The sequence below is a fragment of the Chiloscyllium plagiosum genome, unplaced genomic scaffold (genome assembly GCF_037043375.1).
Source record: "Chiloscyllium plagiosum isolate Xiang-an unplaced genomic scaffold, Cpla_swu_hap1 HiC_scaffold_9, whole genome shotgun sequence".
Taxonomy (NCBI): Eukaryota; Metazoa; Chordata; class Chondrichthyes; order Orectolobiformes; family Hemiscylliidae; genus Chiloscyllium; species Chiloscyllium plagiosum.
Genome location: NW_028270147.1, coordinates 5,603,188 through 5,625,747, shown reverse-complemented (window position 1 = coordinate 5,625,747; position 22,560 = coordinate 5,603,188). Strand labels below are relative to the sequence as shown.

The 22,560-nt window shown below is 45.5% G+C and overlaps 1 protein-coding gene and 1 long non-coding RNA gene across 14 annotated transcripts in view; one reads left to right on the top strand and one right to left on the bottom strand.

Annotated features, from left to right (window-relative positions):
• The window catches only part of LOC122554105 (mucolipin-2-like), a 97,798-nt gene that overhangs the window by 62,249 nt on the left and 12,989 nt on the right, over positions 1-22,560 (bottom strand). For 4 of the 13 annotated variants that reach the window (XM_087990357.1, XM_087990367.1, XM_087990361.1 and 1 more), the window contains exons 1-2: positions 10,385-10,516; positions 6,826-7,042 (exon numbers count right to left, since the gene is read on the bottom strand). The exons of 2 other annotated variants lie outside the window; for them this stretch is intronic. In XM_087990357.1, coding sequence (XP_087846483.1) covers positions 6,826-7,029 — 204 coding nt within the window. In that variant the 5' untranslated portion in view covers positions 7,030-7,042; positions 10,385-10,516. Of the gene's footprint in view, positions 1-6,825; positions 7,043-10,384; positions 10,523-22,560 lie in introns of those variants that run through there. 7 more of the 13 variants (XM_087990365.1, XM_087990366.1, XM_087990360.1 and 4 more) reach the window with 5 other exon arrangements.
• Positions 10,555-21,204, top strand: LOC148149078 (uncharacterized). The gene is made up of 3 exons (XR_015758099.1): positions 10,555-10,684; positions 11,195-11,355; positions 20,547-21,204. It is a non-coding gene; the product is annotated as an uncharacterized LOC148149078 (long non-coding RNA).

Here is a 22,560-nt window from a genome sequence, read left to right as displayed (position 1 = left end):
CACCGCTCCCTCACCACCCGATGCCTGGAGGAAGAACGCCTCATCTTCCGCCTTGGAACACTTCAACCCCAGGGCATCTATGTGGACTTCAACAGTTTCCTCATTTCCCCTTCCCCCACCTCACCCTAGTTCCAAACTTCCAGCTCAGCACTGTCCCCATGACTTGTCCTCCCTGCCTATCTTCTTTTCCACCTATCCACTCCACCCTCCTCCCTGACCTATCACCTTCATCCCCTCCCCCACTCACCTATTGTACTCTATGCTACTTTCTCCCCACCCCCACCCTCCTCTAACATATCTCTCCACCCTTCAGGCACTCTGTCTGCATTCCTGATGAAGGGCTTTTGCCCCAAACGTTGATTTTACTGCTCCTCGAACTGCTGTGCTTTTCCAGCACCTCTAATCCAAAAATCTGGTTTCCAGCATCTGCAGTCATTGTTTTTACTTAGTTAGGTATTACCCAACTGGGTAATCAGTTCAAGAACCGAAAGAACTACTGATACCAGAAATCATAAACAAAAATGATTTGTTTATTGCTGGGAAATTGCTGGAAAATCTCAGCAGGTCTGGCAACATCTGTGCAGAAAAATCAGAGTTTGGGGTCCAGTGACCGGAGTCCACTTCTGAGGAAGGGTGATTGAATCTGAAACGTTAACTCAGACTTCTCTCCACAGGTGCCGCCAGACCAGCTGAGATTTTCCAGCAATTTCTGTTTCTGTTGAGGGTAATGAGTGTTTTTGCTTTCTAATTGGTGTAGGAAGTCAGCATGCCATAAGACATTGGCTGACCAATGTTTGCAGCTCGGGTAAGTCATGTGACAAAACCTCCATCAATAGATTCCGTTGCAGCTGCGAACACTAATTCTGTTTTGGAGAACAGTTTCTACCTCCAGCACAGAGCAGGAAATGACAAACAAAGATGTTAAAAAATCAGTTAATCTGTTGCTGATAAAGCACTGGGTTAGGATTTTCCACAGCATCACGACCTATTTCATATTGTTTCAAACAATAGAACCGAAACGTTAACTCTGCTTTCTCTCCACAGATGCTGCCAGACCTGCTGAGTTTCTCCAGCAATTTCTGTTTTTGTTTCACGTTATTTCAAGTTTGGCACAATCTGTCAATGCCCCTCTCTTGGTTATGACTGGGGTGGACAGAGTTAAAAATCACACAACACCAGATTATAGTCGAGAGCGTGGTGCAGGAAAAGCACAGCAGGTCAGGCAGCATCCGAGGAGCAGGAGAATCGACATTTCGGGCATAAGCCATTCCTGATGAAGGGCTTATGCCCGAAATGTCGATTCTCCTGCTCCTCAGATGTTACCAGTGGCTGCGCTTTTCCAGCACCACACTCTCAACTTTGATCTCCAGCACCTGCAGTCCTCACTTTCTCCTAACAACAGGTTATAGTCCAACAGGTTTATTTGAAAGTGCAAGCCTTCAGAGTGCTGCTCCTTCATCAGGTAGCTCATGGGGCTGTCCTATGATCCTGCTCCACTAGCTACCTGACAAAGGAGCAGCACTCCAAAAGCTTGTACTTGCAAATAAACCCGTTGGACTATAACCTCCTCCTGGCTGGCACTGCCCCTGTTTTTCCAGGGGCTGAATTATCAAATCCCGAGATTGGCAGGAGTCTAGAACCAGCAAGGACTTGACGAGGCAAGTGACAGTAGCATGGCCCAAAGACCTGTTCTCTCATTTGACAGGGACAACTGGCAGGGGTTTAACCTGAGGGTCACCATGCCTCAGGCGAGCAGAGAGATTGAGAAAGGACAGTCTTGTATGGTAATCTCTGCTAGTGTGGGGAATGAACCCATGCTGTAGGCATCACTCTGCATCACAGACCAACCATCCAACCAACTGAGCTAAACCAACCCCAATGAGGCAAATAATATGGATGCTGGAAATGGGAAGTTAATTAAAGGCAGGGAAGAGATGGGATTGGGTGAGAAACATGGGCCACATGGTTTTTTTATGTTCAAGGCAGACTGAGACAGATTCTTCTTCAGCAAGGGTTACAAGGCAGGGACATGAAGGTTACTGTCAATGAGGAACGGGCAATAAATGTTAGCCCAGCCAGTAACACCCACATCCCATTGGAATGAATAAAACATAAATCAAACCAGCCGTGATCCTATCACATGGCTGTTCTTTGTATGTTAATTCAATTTAAACCAAGACAACTTATTTTTATTATTATAGATAATATAGTTCGTTCTATTATAACGCACGTTTTATTAATGCCAATTCCTGTTCCGGATTGACAAATTGGGGACACTATCTAAAGTGCAAACTTTTAAAACGTGTGGTGGCTATAACGCGATTACATTGCCAACACTTTAAGCACGGTTTCTAAAGCACAATTTTTCTATAATGCAGGGTTGCACAAGAATACAACCACCACATTATAGAAGAAATGTCTGTATGTGTCAACATAATGACAGAAACAGTAGCTGATGCCTATCATTATCAGAACTGAAGAACAGAGAGTATAGTAGATAGTATAGACTTATTTTTTTTTTGCTAAAGGCAGGTGCTGACCACAAGATGGATTTTAATATTATTAAAGGGTAACTTTGGACAAAGTATTGCCACTTCTGGATGAAAGAGGAACAAACTACCATAAAGTTAAAACCACAGCAATTCAGAAAAATACTATCTTTACTCGGAGAGTGGGGAGAATGTGGAACTCACAACCACAGCAGGCAGTTGAGGTAAATAACAGAAACGTATTTAAGTTACACACAAGGCAGAGAGAAATAGAAAGCTCTGACAGCAGGCTGAGGTGACAATAGTTGGTTTTTGGCCTATAAATTCTCTCTGAAAGATAACGGCATAATCTATGCATTGTTCATTCTGCCTGTTTTTCTCAGTGGGCTCAGTCTCAGTTTCAGCGATCTTTTCATTCTGTTGCTTCCTGTGCTGTGTCAAAGGTCATCTCCAGATTACGGAGTTGGTGAAGGAATCAGGTGGCAGTGAAAAAGAGAATGGTGGAGGGAGTGAGTAGGGTAGGGACAGGGACGAGGGTGCAGAGAGAGAGAGAGAGACAGACAGATGGACAGACGGACAGAGAGAGAGAGAAACATAAAGTGAAAGACAAAGAGAGAAACAGAGAGACACAGGGTCAGGGAGAGACTGGGGAAGGGACAAGGCTGAGACAACTGGTTAATGAAGAAAATGTAACTGAGACATTTTCAAATAAAGGCAACATTTATTGAGTGAAGAGTCAACCACATTGTTGTGGGTTTGGAGTCACATGAAGGCCAGACCAGGTAAAGATGGCAGTTTCCTAAAGGAAATTAGTGAACCGGATAGATTTGCCCAACAATTGGTGATGGTTTCATGGTCATCATTAGATTCTTTGTTTCAGATTTTGTTTAATCAAATTTAAGTTGCACTCGGGATTTGAATCCAGGTCCCCAGAACATTACCTAGGTCTCTGGATTAACAGTCCTGTGATAACATCATTAAGCCATCTCCTTCTCGAATTTCTCTTCACTTCCTCCCTAGGTGTCTGATTATTCTCAAACAGTGACCCTATAGTCCTGATTCCCCAGTTGGTGAAAATGTCCTCTCTCTATTGTAGTCATGATTCGGAGATGCTGGTGTTGGACTGGGGTGTACAAAGTTAAAAATCACACAACACCAGGTTATAGTCCAACAGGTTTAATTGGAAGCACTAGCTTTCGGAGCGACGCTCCTTCATCAGGTGCTTCCAATTAAACCTGTTGGACTATAACCTGGTGTTGTGTGATTTTTAACTCTCTCTATTGCACTCTGATCATCCTGTCAACCGCTTCTAAGAATTATGGGATTCAATTGCATTATCCCGCATTCTTCTAACTTCCAGGAAATGCAGACCACACAATCCCTCCTCAGGGCATTTCCCTTATTGCTGAACCTGCAGTCCACGCCTTTAAGAAAATTCTCCTCGTTAAGGTAAGGAGACCAGAACCGTATACACTCAGCTACATAGCCCTCACTACTGGATAAGGGAATGGCTGTGAAAGAGTTAATATTGAACTAATCTCAACCAATCTGACAATATTGCACAGTCTTTGGATGGACAAAGCCAGAGGCCACAAGACTCCAGGCCAAAATCCAACAGGTTTATTTGAAATCACATGCATTTGGAGCACTGTTCCTTTGTCAGGCAAAGTGTCCCTTCAGCTTGTGATTTCAAATAAACCTGTTGGACTATAGCCTGGTGTTATGTGGCCTCTGACTTTGTCTGTCCCAGTCCAACACTGGCACCTCCACATCTTTGGATGGCGACAGTTCAATCGCGAGTACACAAAAGGAGCAGATATCTTCTGTCCAACCTCAGTCATCCACAGTGAATATGTCTGAGCAGAAATGTGAACTGTGACTGTTGCTTTAATACAACAAGCCACCTTGTTAACTGAGATAAGTGATGAAGGAGGATTGATGGCAGAGCCCCTTGCCTGGTACCACCAATGGGCAGTGGTGGCAAAAACAATGACGGCAGATGCTGGAAACCAGATTCTGGATTAATGGTGCTGGAAGAGCACAGCAGTTCAGGCAGCTTCCGAGGAGCAGTAAAATCGACGTTTCGGGCAAAACCCACTCCCACCACTGTCCTGTACAATTGGAGTTAACATTTCTCACTCTTGCACTCCAATTCCTTTGCATCAAAAATTAAAACACCATAACTTCCCTCTGAAGGGGCAAAATAAGACTCAGTCCCATCAAACCACTTCAATTCAGTTGCTCAAGATGGCAAGTGACCACCACCGCCTCCAGGGGTAACTAGAGAGGGGCAAGAAATGCCAGTCTTGCTAACAATGCCACTTTTATTAAAATAGAAATTGGCGTCCTTTGTCTTTGGCATTGGGTCTCCAAGTCATCTAATTCCCACACTCCTCTTTCGCCTTTATCAAAATAATAAAACTCCTTTCAATTCTGAAGAAGTCATATCAGACTCGAAACATTAACTCTGCTTCTCTGTCTACAGATGCTACCAGATCTGCTGAGTTTCTCCAGCACATCCGGCTTTATTAATTCCCCACTTACCTGGATGGGGGCAGCTCCAACAACACTCAAGAAGCTTGACACCATCCAGGATAAAGCAGCCCCCACTTGATTGTCACCACATCCACAAGCATCTACTCCCTCCACCACCAATACTCAGCAGCTATGTGTACTATCTACAAGATGCACAGTGGAAATTCACCAACGATCAGATTGGATTAGATTAGATTACTTACAGTGTGGAAACAGGCCCTTCGGCCCAACAAGTCCACACCAACCCACCGAAGCGCAACCCACCCAGACCCATTCCCCTACATTTACCCCTTCACCTAACACTACAGGCAATTTACCATGGCCAATTCACCTAACCTGCACATTTTTGGATTGTGGGAGGAAACCGGAGCACCTGGAGGAAACCCACGCAGACACAGGGAGAATGTGCAAACTCCACACAGAGAGTCGCCAGAGGCGGGAATTGAACCCGGGCCTCTGGCGCTGTGAGGCAGCAGTGCTAACCACTGTGCCATTGTGCCGCCCACCAAAAGCACATTCCAAAGCCACGACCACTTCCCTCTATAAGGACAAGGGCAACAGATATGGGGACACCACCCCCTGCAAGTTCCCCTCCAAGCCACTGGCATCACTGGCATTTATTGCCCGTCCGCAGTTGCCCCTTGAGAAGGTGGGGGTGAACTACTTTCTTGAACCACTGCAGTCCATGTGTTTTAGGTAGACCCAAATCGCCCTTGGGGGAGAGGGGTTGGAATTCTAGGATATTGACCCAGTGACACTGAAGGAACAGCCATATGTTCCCAAGTCAAGATGATGAGTATTCCAATACACTCCTGACTTGTGCCTCACAGATAGTGGACAGGCTTTGGGGAGGTCAGGAGAGGAGTTCCCAGCCTCTGACCTGCTCTTGTAGCCACTTTATTTCTCTGCTTCTGCTAACGGTAATCCCAAGGCTAATCATTATGACAGAATTCAGAGATGGTGACATCATTGGATGTCAAGGGGCAGTGGTTTGATTGTCTCTTATTGGAAATGGTTTAAATGTGGCGCAAACGTTATTCACCATTTGTCAGCCCAAGCTTGGGTATTGTCCGAGTCTTGTTGCATTTGAACATGGACTGCTTCCCTGTGCTCATTCCACTCTGGAGGGGGCTTCGTATGAGAACAGATATACAATGGCTGCAATACAGAATCACTCTCCCTCAACACTGCCTCCTAAAGCCAGGCATCTGAAATACAACTTGGAGGAGTTCCAAATTAATGAGGAAAGGGGATTCTTGAAGGTGGGGAGGGGGAGGGGAAGTAGTCGAATAGGCAGGCGATTCCCATAGATAAACGGTCAACACTATCTCAACAACTGAAAATACAACCCTTCAGCTCAAAAAATCTGGTTTTCTCAACATCATGGGTGCTTATATGACAGCATGCTCACCTTTAAAGAGCATACTGTTGTATTTAAGTGTCATACTAGGGACCTCAGTTAAATGGTCTAAGCTGAAAGAGTGCCACAGTGTTGTATTAAGTGTGCATAAAATACTGCCTGACAACACTTTTGAAGAAAATCAGGAGAATTATCTTGGGTGCCCTAGACAATGCAAGTTCTAACCAGGATCATGAAAACTGCTTATTAGCACACGCCAGTTTGTGGGATCTTGCTGTGCATAAAGCAGCTGCTATGTTTCCTATACCGCGTCATTGATTGTATAGCACTCTCCGGCACAGCCCAAGATTAAGGGAGGTGCTACAGAAATGCAGTGGTCTTCCTTTTTACTTTGTACCCAGGTAGGCGTTTGTTATTTATGTCACCTGCAGTTTTTGTTACCTGTGTCGTCACCATGACAATTTTCAAAATCTGCAAGCACAGCTTCCAAGGAAGTTGCCGCCTGGCTCTGTATTTTTCACACGGACTCATGAAGAAATATTTGAGATCCTCCCTCAGCTGGCTCTCTTCATCTGCCACATCCACCCCGGGGAATCGGGTGAATAAATCCGATGCTTGGTTCAGGTGGAAGTTATTCGCTGACATACCTGATGGTCTCCTGCGAAGAACGTTAACTCTTTAGCTCACAGCAACACAGGAACAAAAGGTGGCCAATCGACCCTTTGAGCTTGACCCAAACAGACCATAAGACATCGGAGCAGCAGTAGGCCAATCAGCCCATCAAGTCTGCACTGCCATTCAATGAGATCATGACTGGTCTGACAATTCTCAACTCCACTTTCCTGCCTTTACCCCAAACCCAATGAGTGGGAAGGCAACGACCTTGTGGTATCATCACTGGACTGTTAATCCGGAGTCCCAGGTAATGTTCCGGGAACCTAGGTTCGAACCCTGCCATGGTGGATTTGGAATTCAATTAAAATCCAGAATTAGAAGACTGATGATGACCAGTAAAACCCTATCTGATTCACTAATGCCCTTTAGGGGAGGAATCTGCCATCCTTATGTGGACTGGCCTACACGTGACTCCAAACCCACAGTGATGTGGTTGACTATTGCCCACTGGGCAATAAAAATTGGCCTAGCCAGCAACACCTACAGCCCACAAGTGAAAGAAACTTCCCTCGCTGATTAGACATTTGCCTGATATTCAATGATTGCCTGAGTCCAAACCCCTCCAACCCACCTGGGTTCCTTAGCCTTGTGTAGTACAGCGCAGAAGGAATCTATCGATCACAGGTTTTATCACCAGCTATTTGTAGTTGAGATTTCCACTCTTCCACCATCCTTTGTGCACAGACATTTTTTTTTCCAGACGTCTCTCCTGAATGTTAAAATCAGAAACAGTCCACTCTGTTCACTTACTCTATACTCCTCCCATCTCAGTTTCAAAGTGTTTGAAAATAAGGAAGAAATACTTATGACTCCTCCCGTGCTGCCCAGGACTAGCATTCTCAATGGTCACGTGATTTTATTCTCTGGAACATTGCAAAATGGTGACTGCAATAATCTGCAGGATATCATGACTCATCAACTTACATCTCCTAAACATCAGTGCAAAAAGCACAGCCTGCATCAGAATTATGACTGATCTTATAGGGATCCCTCTCAAGTGTAGATTTTCACTTCTGCTTTCCATCAAAAATCTCCAAAGCCCACTGCCTAATGGTTTCTCTTGGAGTTTTATGTCGTCCCCTAATGGGATGAGAAATGGAATATATTCACCCCTCCAAAGCAAAGGAACATAGGAGGAAGAGTAGGCCATTCAGCCCCTCAAGCCTGTTCACCATTCAATGAGACCATGGCTGATCTGTGGACTAACTCCATATACCTGACTTGGCCCATATCCCTTTATCGCATTCCTTAACAAAAATGGTCTCTCTCAGATTTAAAACTGACAACTGATCCAGCATCCACTGCTGTTTGTGGAATAGCATTTGAAACAACCCCCACACTGTGTGTAGAAGTGCTTCCTTATATCTCTCCTGAACACTCTGGCCCTAATTCTCAGACTATGCCCCTAATTCTAGAATCCCTAACCAGTGGGAATAGTTTATCTTTATCAACCCTTTTTTTCTCCCGATTAATGTCTTAAAGACTTTGATCAAATCACCCTTTAACCATCTAAATTTGATAGAAAACAGCCTAATTTGTGTAAACTCTCCCCATAACCTAACCCCTGAAGTCCAGGTATCATTTTTGTAAGCAAGATACCTGTTAAAACACAAACTCTGGCCATTACTTCATTCAAGGGCAGAACAGACTCAGTGGTTGTTTTCCTACATAATTCAGAACTAAACAAAAATTAACAAGCATTTGGACGAATACTTAAAATATCAGGCCATAGCAGACAATAGACCAGGTGCAGGAAAATAAGATTAATTTACAGCCACACAGAACAGAAACGGATGTTTTGGTCCAACCAGTTCATGCCGAACATAATCGCATCAAAAGTAATCCCATCTGCCTTCCTGGGTGGTCAGCAGAGACATGGTGGGCCGAAGGGCCTGTTTCTATGCTGTATGACTTTCTATGACTCTCTTATAATTACAATGTTTGTAATTTCTATATATTCCAAACACAACATACACATGCCCATCTGAAATGGTGACTTGATTAGATTAGATTAGATTACTTACATGTGGAAACAGGCCCTTCGGCCCAACAAGTCCACACTGACCCGCCGAAGCGTAACCCACCCATACCCCTACATGTACCCCTTACCTAACACTAGGGGCAATTTAGCATGGCCAATTCACCTGACCTGCACATCTTTGTGACTGTGGGAGGAAACCGGAGCACCCGGAGGAAACCCACGCAGACACGGGGAGAAAGTGCAAACTCCACACAGTCAGTCGCCTGAGGCGGGAATTGTACCCGGGTCTCTGGCGCTGTGAGGCAGCAGTGCTAACTAATGTGCCACCGTGCCGCCCACTTGCTTCAGCTCCACAATTTTGCTTTGTGAAGGAAAACCTATATTTCAGACATTGCTTTTCCCAGGCTTGGTCTTTTAATGTTGTTTAAGACAGAGGTTTCTAGATACTGTTGCCATCAACTAATGTGGGGATGGTGCAGGAAAAGACTGAGATCCAACATCGGTCATGATCTTCCCAATTACCAACCCACCTCAACTCATTAAAAAACTTCTCTCTCCATGTGGCAAAGCCTATACAAGAACTAGCAAAGCTGATACAGGGATTGGACCTAAAGACTGTTATCGTTCTATACCATGCTCAAGGTATCTGAGAAACTGAGCCAACTGCAGGCTTTATTGTCATGCAAGTATCGCTGATAAGGACAATGGTTATTGTCCATCTCTAACTCACCTTGAAGGGAGTGTCTGATTCCAAGCATTTCAGAGGGCAGCTACATTTCCTGCGGGTCTGAGTCACATGGCAGCCAGACCAAGTAAAGATGACAGATTTCCTTCCCTAAAGGGGACCTGATGACTGAGATTTGATTTGTATTTCATTTTGTTTGTTGATAAACTAATTCACTTATTTATTCACTGAATTTAAATTCCCCAGCTGGGATTTGAGAACACATACCCAGAGATTTAACCTCTGGATTACCAGTTCTGTGACGTTGCAAACAATCCACCCGACTCCCCTCTAAATGTTATCGAAGAAATCCCAAAATCCACAAACTAAACAAAAATTAAATCTTAAGGGGAGCTGTTGGGTAGAGACCAGGTAGCAGCTGTACCAATGACAGTAGCTTTAATCCTTTAACAACAATCAGGAGGATCTGAGCTCATTTACCTGGACTCTTCAGCCTGGGTACCGGGAGCAAGCGTCACCCAGACTCTAACTAACAGAAAATATTGCGAAAGGAGCTTAGCAGCATCTGTGGAGAGACAGTCAGAGAGAGAGGGGGGAGGCTCACGGTTCAGGACGCGACTATTGACCCCGGTGCGGGGAGCGGTCTGGGTTGTTATTACCTTCTCTTACCCTCCTGCACAGAGTCACATCAAAGCGGTTCTGAGTGAAGGTGCTCCATTTTCTCCCCTTGGTGGGGGTGGATGCAGTTTCTCAAGGGCAATCTCTCCCGGTGTCTCAGGGAAGGTAGAAGACGGAGAATAAGCTCTCTCTCTCTCCCGGGACAGCAGAGGAAGCCGGTCCCGAGACTGGGCGGGGGCTAAGCTGGGACACTCCTGTGTGTTTGCTGATAGCAATCAGTCCCTCCCTTCCCTCGGGCTGGCTGCAGGACACCTTCCAAAAATAATGTGGAATCCATCCGTGTAAGTAACCTGCCTCCAATACCTGGTGCTATACCTGCTCAGGTCCTGAGGACACCTTTTAATGTCACTGTCTGCCTGTAGGTCAGTATCCTTGTGTGTCAGTATCCTTGTGTGTTTATTTTTATTCATTCGTGGGATGTGGGTCTAACTGGCTAGGTCAGCATTTACTACCCATGTCTAATTGCCCAGAGGGCAGTTAAGAGTCAACCCCATTACTGTGGGTCTGGAGTCACATGTAGACCAGACCAGGTCAGGATGGCAGTTTCCTTCCCTAAAGGACCTTAGTGACCCAGATGGGATTTTCCTACAATTGACAATGGATTCATGGTCATCACCATTAAGCCCATAGTTCCGGATCTTTTTAAAAATTGAATTTGAATTCCACCATCTGTGGGTTTGAACCCAGGCCCCCAGAACATTAGCTGAGTTTCTGGATTAACATTCCAGTGATAACACTCCCAAGTCATTCTCTTCCCCTAAATGTCAGTTTTGTGTATCATAATCTTCCAGGAGAAAGTGGGGACTGCAGATGCTGGAGATCAGAGCTGAAAACGTGTTGCTGGAAAAACACAGCAGGTCAGGCAGCATCCAAGGAGCAGGAGAATCGACATTTCGGGCATGAGCCCTTCTTCAGGAATGAGGAAAGTGTGTCCAGCAGGCTAAGATAAAAGGTAGGGAGGAGGGACTTGGGGGAGGGGCGTTGGAAATGCAATAGGTGGAATGAGGTCAAGGTGTGAGAGTGTCTGTGTGTGTCTGTGTGTGTGTCTGTGTGTCTGTGAGTCTGTCTGTGTGTGTGTGTCTGTGTGTGTGTGTCTGTCTGTGTGTGTGTCTGTCTGTCTGTGTGTGAGAGTCTGTGTGTGTCTGCGTGTGTGTCTGTGCATGTGTGTGAGTCTGCGTCTGCTTTGTGTGTGTGTGTGTCTGCATTTGTCTCATAAAGTCCTGTTGTGAACGTGTGAAACAGAGTGACCAATAGCTGTTTTGAAGGTAAACGCTTGAGGAGGAAGTCGAAACCAGGGAAACTTCTTTTAAATTCTTGAATCTTCTCCCCCTGAGGGTTGTGGATGTTTGAATTTAAACCTGGGGCTGATAGATTTCTGGCCCTTCAGGCCATGAGGTACAGGAGGTATTTGTGGGCAAAGTGGATTTGCAGCCTGTAATCAGACATGATCATACTGGACTCCGTGTGGGGGAAACTAACACAGTATCGCTTTTGAAATGAAGGTACCGGTCATATTGAGTCCTGTTTTGAGCTATGGAGAAAGTGAGGACTGCAGTTGCTCGATATCAGTGTCAAAAAGTGAGGAAAAGCACCGGTCGTCAGGCAGCATCCGAGGAACATGAGAGTCAACATTTCGAGATTCCTGATGAAGAGCTTATGCTCACAATGTCATCTCTCCTGCTTCTCGGATGCTGTCTGATAGTCTGTGCTTCTCCAGCACCACGTTTTTCAATTCTGTTCTGAGGTATACAATTGAACAGATAAGCTCCTGAGGGTACTTGACCGGGTGGATGTGGAAAGGATGTTACCTGTTGTGGGACAATCTAGTACGAGGAGTCAGGGTTTGAAAATAAGGGGCTGTCTGTTTAAGACAGATGAGGAAACTTTTTTTTTCTCTCAGGATTGTGAGTCTTTGGAGAATTCCTTTTCTGAAAAGGCAGTGAACGCAGAATCTTTAAATATTTTTAAGGCAGAGGGAGATAGAATCTTGATTTGATATAGTCTTGTCACATGTACCTAGGTGCAGTGAAAAGATTTGTGTGCAGTTCAGGCAGGTCATACTGTACAAAAATCATAGGGTGACTAAACAGAGCGAGGGATACAATGTTACAGCTACAAAGAAGATGCACAAAAAGTAACATCGACATTAGATTTGAAACTTGAGCAGTCCATTCAGAAATCTAATAAGAGGTGGGGAAGCCGTTCTTGAATCTGTTGGTACGTGTGTTTAAGCTTTTGTATCTTCTGCCTGAAGGAAGGGGTTGGAAGAGATTATAACCGGGGTGGGAGGGGTCTTTGTTGGCTGTCATCTGTCTGATGGAGGCAGTGAGAAGTGCAGATGGTGTCTATGGGTAGGAGGTTGACTTGCATGGTGGACTGGGCTGCATTCACAACTCTTAGAATTTCATATGGTCCCGGGCAGAACAGTTGCCATACCAACCTGTGATGCACCCAGACATTATGCTTTCTATGGTGCATCTGTAAAAGTTGGTGAAGGTCCTTACAGACATGCCAAATTTCCTGAGCTGCCTGAGGAAGAAGAAGTGTTGTGCCTTCTTGACCGTTGCATCAGCATGGGTGGCCAGGACAGATCATTGGTGATCGTCACTCCTAGGAACTTGACGCTGTCGACCGTCTCCACCTCACTGATGTAGATTAAGGCATGTCCTCCACCTTGCTTCCTGAGGTGAATGACTAGCTCTTTCATTTTGTCAATGTTCAGGGAGAGATTGTTACCTTTTACACCATGCCACCAAGCACTCTGTTTCCTATATACTGTCGCATCGTTGTTTGATGTCTGACCTACAATGGGGTGTTTGGTCAGCAAACTTGTAGATGACATTCAGATGAAATTAGGCTACACGGTTGTGAGTGTGCAGGGAGGACACTAAGGGTCGGAGTGCGCAGCCTAGTGGGGTGCTGGTGTTGAGGATTATCATGTAGGAGGTGCTGTTGTCTATCTTCACGATTACGGTCTGTGGGTCAGGAAGTTGCAGAGGGCAGTGCAGAGAGACAGGTCACAGGGTTTGGAGATTAGCTTGGCTGGGATTATAGTTTCAAAGATGGCGCTGTAGTCAATAAATAGAAGATTCTTGATGACCAAGGAGATTAAAGATTGCTGCATATTCTTGATAATGTAAATTTGAGATTAAATTCTGATCAGCCATGATTGTATTGAATGGCAGAACAGGCTAGAAGGGCCGAGTGGTCTACTCTTGTTCCATGTTTATATGGAGCAATAACAATGACCCTTGGTTACATAAATAAAATTGGAAGTGCTTCTTTTAAGAGGTCACCAGAATATGATGGTCCAAACAAACCAGAGAGATACCAACACTGAAAGCAAAGAATGCATTCCCAACTAAATCATTACAAGCATGTGACTGAAGAGCAGAGATACGCCATTCTGGATAGCACTTTGGCTCAGTGGTTAGCACTGTTGCCTCACAGCGCCAAGGACCTGGGTTTGATTCCAGCCTCAGGCAACTGTCTGTATGAAATTTGTACATTCTCCTGTGTCTGTATGAATTTCCTCTGTGTGCTGCAGTTTCCTCCCCCCCCCCCCCCCCCCCCCCACACAATCCGCACAAAAGAGATGTACCACACAAAAACAGTCCCTTTGGTCCAACTCGTCCATACTGACCAGATATCCCAAATTAACCTAGTCCCATTTGTCAGCATTTGGCCCAAATCCACCTAAATTCATATACTCATGTCTTTGAAATGTTGTAGTTGTACTAGCCTTCATGTGCAGGCTGGATGGATTAGCCATGGTATTTTGCCCCATAGTGTCCATGGATGTGCAAGTTGGGTGGATTAGCTATGATAAATTGACCCATATCGTCCAGGGATGTGCAGGCTGGGTGGATTAGCCATGGGGAAATGCAGGGTTATGAGGATAAAGCAGGGGGCTGGGTTTGGGTGGTATGCACTACAGAGTGTCAATACAGATCTGAAGGGCCAAGTGGAGAGATTTCTAAGCCCTCGAGATTGCCCCTTGATTCATTAAGACTGAGATTGATCTGGTTGTGACTTTAACTCCCCATTCCTGGCCACCCCATCATTTTGACTCTCTCATTGGCCATGAGTCTGTCCACCTGTGCCTTCAAAATATTCAGCAACTCCTGCTTCCACTTAGAAGTCATAGAGATGTACAGCACAGAAACAGACCCTTCAGTCCAACTCATCCAGGCTGACCAGATATCGTAACCTAACCTCGTCCCATTTGCCAGCACTTGGCCCATATCCCTCTAAAGCCTTTCTATCCAGCACCATTGTGATGCCTTTTAAAATGCTGTAATTGTACAAGTCTCCACCACTTCCTCTGGCAGCTCATTCCATACACGTATCACCCTCTGCGTGAAAAGATTGCCCCTTAGCTCCCTTTTATATCTTTCCCTCAGACCCTGAACCGATGCCTTCTAGTTCTGGACTCCCCCACCCCAGGGAAGAGACATTGTCTATATACCCTAGCCATGCCTCCCATGGATTTTCTCTTAAACAAAATGACTGGAGAGATTTATAAAATCAAGTCAACACAGACTTTTGGAGTCTTCAACATTCCGTTATTTTAATGGGTGTCAAATTGGAAGTTGTCATGTCTTGTTTACTATGGGGCAGGATTTGTACTTTGGTATAGTGCTCACTATTTACAGGAGCCCCACTAACTATACATCCACATTGGGCAAAGGATGGTAACCACTTAACATCAGAGATAACCACAACATGTGTTGACCAGTTGGGTCTAGAAAAAAGCTGAATGTGCAGTCACATAAATTAGAGTCATCGAGATGTACAGCATGGAAACAGACCCTTCGGTCCAAATCATCCATGCCAACCAGATATCCTAAATTAATCTAGTTGCATTTGCCAGCACTTGGCCCGTATCTCTCTAATACTTCCTATTCATCCAGATGCCTTTTGAATATTATAATTGTACCAGCCTCCTCCACTTCCTCTGGCAGCTTATTCCCATGCACGTACACCCTCTGCATGAAAAAGTTGCCCCTTTAATATCTTTCCCCTCTCACCCTAAACCCATGCCCTCTCGTTTCTACTCCCCCACCCCAGGGAAAAGACCTTGTCTATTTATTCTATCCATGCCCCTCATTATTTTATTAACCTTGATAAGGTCACCTCTCTGTCTCCGACACTCCAGGGAAAACAGCCCCAGCCTGTTCAACCTCTCCCTATAGCTCAAACTCTCTAACCCTGGAAAGCGTCCTTGTAAATCTTTCTGAACCCTTTCAAGTTTCACAATATCCTTCTGATAGGAAGGAGACCAGAATTGCACACAATATTCCAAAAGTCCTCCAGAGGGGAGAGTTCCCCAGACTCATTCTGTTGGACAAACGAAAGTCTGCCCTCTCTTTGGTTAAAAATAAAGGAACAAAGTGTCTACTCGATCAGCAACATTAGGGCCCCATGATGAGATCCATCATGAGCTTAGTTCTTGTCAGCTTCTGGTTTGAACCAAAGGAAAAGCTATGGCACAGAAGGACACCATTTAGCGCAGCATGCCTGCGGCAGCTGAGTAATCTGGAAGGCCATTCTCGTCCCACATTCCAAAACCTGGTCCATTCCCTCGCCAATTTGAATAATTTTCACAATACTATTTCCCTGGAGATTTTAATTGTTTTGAAAGTATCTCGCTCTTTCAACTCAGGATTCACAATTTCACAGAACAATCCAACATTTTCTGACACTGATGTCTGCCAACGTACAGACAGGTGAGTCGGATCCTTCAGACACCTTTGTATTTGCAAAGTTTCCGAATAAACACGGCAAGGAAAGGTCGATTCCAGTAGGAGGGGAGTTAGAAAAGTGGGAATTCCTCTGTTTTTACACAACCATTGACACACAGGAAGACTAGATTGGACAAGCACAGCAGGTCAGGCAGTATCCGAGGAGCAGGAGATCAATGTTTCAGGCCGGATGAAGGACTCCGACCTGAAACACCGATTTTCCTGCTCCTCGGATGCTGTCTGACCTGCTGTGCTTTTCCAGCAACAAACTCTCAATTCTGATCTCCAGCAACTGCAGACCTCACTTTCTCCGACTGGATTGGACACTCAGGCTTGCCAATCCTTCAGGATCAAACTGCAGTCTCCAGGAATTGAAAATTAATTCCTTCTCACTGCTTCACACAAACCCAGGAGAAAAATCAAACAAGAACAAAAATTGCTGGAGAAACCCAGCGAGTCTGACAACCGTTTCTCTCCACAGAGACTAACGTTCTGAGACTTGTGACCCCTCTTCAGAACTGGTTGTAGTGAGGAAAAGGTTAGAATGTATGCTAAAGAAGGGGTGGGAGAGGGGAAAGGGGTGAACAAAAGGTGGAGATGGAGCCCAGAGAGAGGGAAACAGTTGGGCAGACCGAGGAATGGGTAAAGGTCAGCCTGGGAGAATGAGTAGCTGCTGCTGGGAACCATTAATGTTTAACAATGGGTTATTTATGGTAGCAGTCCATTTGATGACAGGGCCTGATATGTGCGGGTTGGGGTAAGGACATGGGAAAAGGTGTTCAGGCCCTAAAATTATTGAATTCGATATGGAGTCCAGAAGGATAGAGGGTCATTAAGCAACCGCATGGTAAGGTGCCAGGGGTGATGTGGGGAGATATTTGGAGTGGAGGAGGAGGAGTGGACCTGGAGGGAATGGTCTCTGCAGAAGGGTGACAAGGGAGGGGAGGGGAATGTGTGTCTGGTGGTGGCATCTCACTGGAGGTGACAGAAATGGCAGCTTATGATCCTTTACACATGGATGCTGATGGGATGGTAGGTGAGGACAAGGGAGACCCTATCACTCCTGTGGGAGGGAAGGGAGGGGGTGAGGGCTGAAGTGTGCGGGATGGGATGAAGGCTGAAGTTTGGGAGCTGGGTTGTACATGGCTGAGGAGATAGTGAGGACTGCAGATGCTGGCAAGTCAGAGTCGATAAAGTGCAGAGCTGGAAAAAGCACAGTAGGGCAGGCAGCATCAGAGGAGCCGGAGAGTCGATGTTTCAGGCAGGACCCTTCACCAAAACTGGCAGAGACCCTGTCAACCCACGGTCCTGGGGAACCCTCGGTTGAGGAAGAAGGTGGACATTTCCAAGGCTCCCTTATCAAAGTTGGCGTCATCACAACAAATGCAAAGGAGATGGAAAAACTGTCAGAATGGAATGGCACTTTTACAGGAAGCAGGGTGTGAGGATGTATAGTCCAGGTCACTGTGGAAGTCGGTGGGTTTATAGTGGATATTGGTGGCCAGCCTATCCTCAGTAATAGGTCAGGCAGCATCCAAGGAACAGGAGAATTGACGTTTTGGGCATAAGCCCTTCTTCAGGAATGAGGATTCCTCATTCCTGAAGAAGGGCTTATGCCTGAAACGTCGATTCTCCTGTTCCTTGGTTGCTGCCTGACCTGCTGCGCTTTTCCAGCAACACATTTTCAGCTCTGATCTCCAGCATCTGCAGTCCACACTTTCTCCTCCGTAATAGAAAAAATACTATTTCTCAGACCTTTAAGTAAAGGAGTTGCGACGTCATGTTGAGATTCTACAGGACATTGGTGCAGCCTCTTCTGGAGTAGTGTCCAGTTCTGGCCACCTGTTATAGGAAGGATATTATTAAGCTGGAGAGATTTATCAGGACGTTGCTGGGTATGGAAGGTTTGAGTTTTTAAGAAAGGCTGGATAGGCTGGGACTTTTTTCACTGGAGTGTAGGAGCTTGAGAGGTGACCTTAGATTAGATTACTTAGAGTGTGGAAACAGGCCCTTCGGCCCAACAAATCCACACTGACCCTCTGAAGAGCAACCCACCCAGACCCAATCCCCTACATTTACCCCTTCACCTAACGCTACAGGCAATTTAGCATGGCCGATTCACCTGACCTACACATCTTTGGACTGTGGGAGGAAACCAGAGAAATCCCACGCAGACACAGGGAGAATGTGCAAACACCACACAGATAGTCGCCCGAGGCGAGAATTGAACCTGGGGCGCTGTGAGGCAGCAGTGCTAACCACTGTGCCACCGTACCGCCCATGGAAGCTTAAACCAGGGGCTCATGTGAGAGGAGAAATTTAAAAAAGACATTGAGTAAAACACTTGCCCCAGAGTGGTTTGCATGTGGAATCAACTTCCTGAGGGAGTGGTAGATGCGGACACAGTTACAACATTTAAAAGACATTTAGATAAATACATGAACAGGAAAGGTTTGGAGGGATATGGACTAGGAGCAGGCAGATGGGGCTAATTTAGTTTGGGAACATGGTCAGCGTAGACTGGTTGGACTGAAGGGTCTGTTTCTGTGCTGTACGACTCTATGGGACCGTGTGCTGGAAATCTGAAACAATCTTGGAGAAACTCAGCAGATCTGGCGACTTCTTCGGAGAGGGAAACAGTGTTTCAAGTGGGACATGACTCTTGTTCAGAAATGAAAATTTTTGGAGGAGGAGAAAGAGGAACAGACGGTATTGAGGCCAAGAGCAAAAGACAGAGAGGATGTTAATGGTGGTGAAAGAAAAGTAGAGCTATAACAGTGTGTAAATTACAGTGTGAATGAGGGCAATGGCCCTCTACTAAGGGCAAAGTAAACAAGACACAACAAAGACAAGGTTGTGGGGTGGGGCAGGGGCAGGGAGAGAATGTGAGAAAAATGGACAATAACCAAAATTCAATCTGTTTCTGAAATTGTGGAATTCAGTGTTGATTCCTGGAGGATGTAAAGTACCTAAACAGAAAATGAAGTGTTGTTTCTCAGCTTGCGTTGTTCTTCCTTGGAAGGTTGTAGCAGACCCAGGACAGAAATGTTAACACAATATTAAGGTGGGTTTACTGAAATGGCCACCAACTGGAAGGTCATTCCTACAGCCAGGACCGATGTTTTCTGCAAAGCAGTTACTCAGCCTGTGTTTGGTCTCACCAGTGTACAGGAAACCATAAACCATAATTAAAAAACTGAAAGAATTGTGAATGCTGGAAATCAGAAACAAAAGCAGAAATTGCTGGAAAAACTCAGTGGACCTGGCAGCATCCGTGAAGAGAAATCAAAGTTAAAATTTCGGATCCAGTTCTTTCACCACTATTAACAAGTTCTGAAGAAGGATCTCTGGACCCGAAACATTAACTCTGATTTCTCTTCACAGATGCTGCCAATTCTGCTGAGCTTCTCCAGCAATTTCTGCTTTTGTTTCTGATTTCCAGCATCCATAGTTTTTTTTTTATTTATGGTTTCCTATACACTGGTGAGACCAAGAAATCCCAGCAATTTCTGATTTGATATGGGAAACCTTCTTGTGAGCAGTAGAAAAACAAGTTAAATGCTGCTTCACCTGGTAGGTGTGTTTGGGTCATTAGTCAGTGAGGAAGGACGAGGTGAATGGGTAAGTGTTGCACCTTGATTTATTAACCAACCTATAAATTAATACATTTATTAATTTGATTTAAAAGCAACCATCTGCCTTAATAGGATTCGAACTTATCCCAACTCAGCCACTTCCCTGAGCATCTGCTGGTAATCTCTAGTATCCCCAGTCAGTGATGATCTTATGGAATGATGGAGCCAGTTGAATGGTTGACTCCTGCTCCTACTTCTTATGTTCCTATGACATTACAATACCTACAGTATACGACACAAATACAGATCATACTGATATCTGCCTGTGTTTACTTTTTATTCATTCACAGTATGTAAGCATTACTGGCTGGGCCAACATTTATTGCTCATCCCTATTTGGTGAGAGGGTTAACCGTATTGCTATTGGTCTGGAGTCACATTTAGGTCAGACTGGGTAAGGACTGCCTAAAGGACATCACTGAATCTGATGGGCTTATAGTCACCACTAATACTCTAGTTTTTTATTCCGGATTTTATTGAAGTCAAATTTCACCCCTGTCATGGTGGGATTTGAACACATGCCGCAGAATATTAACCTAGGGTTCTGGATTACAAGACCAGAGGCATTACCACTACAGCACCACCTCCCATAAGTAATGCTTCACACAAGACTCCTCCTACTTCTTCATCTCATCCTATTAGCTTGTCCTGTTAATCTTTTCTCCTATTTATCCAGCTTCTTCTTTAATAGATCTGTGCTTTCATTATGATCGTGGTAAAAAAAACTATCAATTTTTGACTTCTGTCATCTGGTTTTTACCCAGGACCTTTCTGGATGAAGATGGTTTTACAAAAGGAAAAACATTGACATCAGCCAGCAACAGTGGTCACCTGAGCAGATCGAGCTAGCTCATGAAAGCGATGAATGAACAAGAATCCATCTGACCACAAATTAACATCAGGATAAAGAGATTTTGAAACTCAGATCTGCATCTGTTTGATTTACTCTTTTCTGGAAGCTTCACAAGTTGCCTGCAGATAACTCACGTTGAGAAACAAATGAAGTCAGACACAGGAATACACAAGAGGACTATATTCCAGGGGAAAGCATTTGGCAGAGGAAGAGGAAAATGGATTGGTAACAACAGGACTGGAAGACTCTCTTGCTCTCTCTCACTATCTCTATGTGGAATGGTAGCTAAATCTACATGAATTGGTTTCTGTCAATGTTAGTACAATAAAGTGCCACCACGGCAGATGGGGAATATAAATCTTGTTAAATAAATTGGCAATAAAAAGCCTCACCATCTGTTCCACCCACTCCTCCACCCAATTTGTCAACAGCTTGAGAACCATCATTTTCACGTTCCGAAGAAGTGCCATAATCAGACAGGAATCATTGACTGTTTCTCTGACCACTGTTGCTGAGTTTCTCCAGCACTTTCTGATTTTATTTCAGATCTCTAGCATCCACAGTATTTTGATTTCATTCTCTCAGTAACAGTAACCATGACAACCACAGGATTTCCTTCTAGAAGAGTCCATCTGCTTTAGTTATGTTCTTAAGGAAATCTGCTGTCCCTGGTCCTGGCCTGGCCTGACCTGTGTATATTCTGACACCTTAACCATATCATCAGCCAACATTTCTGCCACCTCCAAATGGACTCCACCACCAAAGATATATTTCCCTCCCCACCCTTTTCCGCCTTCCGCAAAGACCATTCCCTCTGTGACTATCTGGTCAGGTCCACGCCCCCCAACAACCCACCCTCCCATCCTGGCACCCTCCCCTGCCACTGCAGGAATTGCAAATCCTGTGCCCAGACCTCCCCCCGCACCTCCATCCAAGGCCCCAAAGGCGCCTTCCACATCCATCAAAGTTTCACCTGCACATCCACCAATGTCATTTATTGTATCCGATGCGGTCTCCTCTACATTGGGGAGACTGGACGCCTCCTAGCAGAGCGCTTTAGGGAACATCTCCGGGACACCCGCACCAATCAACCACACCGCCCCGTGGCCCAACATTTCAACTCCCCCTCCTGCTCTGCCGAGGACATGCAGGTCCTGGGCCTCCTTCACCACCGCTCCCTCACCACCAGACGCCTGGAGGAAGAACGCCTCATCTTCCGCCTCGGAACACTTCAACCCCAGGGCATCAATGTGGACTTCACCAGTTTCCTCATTTCCCCTCCCCACACCACCTTACCCCAGTTCCAACCTTCCAGCTCAGCACTGTCCCCATGACCTGTCCTACCTGCCAATCTCCCTTCCTATCTATCCACTCCACCCTCCCCTCTGACCAATCACCTCCATCCCCACCCCCATTCACCTATTGTACTCTTTGCTACCTTCTCCCCAGCCTGACTCTCCCCCACATTTTATCTCTCCACGCTGGAGACTTCTTGCCTCTATTCCTGATGAAGGGCTGTTGCCTGAAACGTCGATTTTCCTGCTCCTCGGATGCTGCCTGACCGGCTGTGCTTTTCCAGCACCACTCTGATCTAAACTATTAATCTGACAGCCAGAGCAATGTGATTGAATGCTGAAATAGCCAACCAAGCCACTAAATCATATTAAGATGGCTCCCAAACCACTTTCCCAGGGCAATTAGGGATGGACAATGAGTGGTGGCCTAGTGATGAAAAATGTGGTGCTGGAAAAGCACAGCAGGTCAGACAGCATCCAAGCAGCACACAAAGCAACGTTTCGGGCATAAGCCCTTCATCGGGAAGGGGTTATATTCCAAACGTCAATTCTTCTGCTCCTCAGATGCTGCCTGACTTGCTGTGGCTTTTCCAGCGTCACACTTTTCGACTCTGATCTCCAGTCCGCACT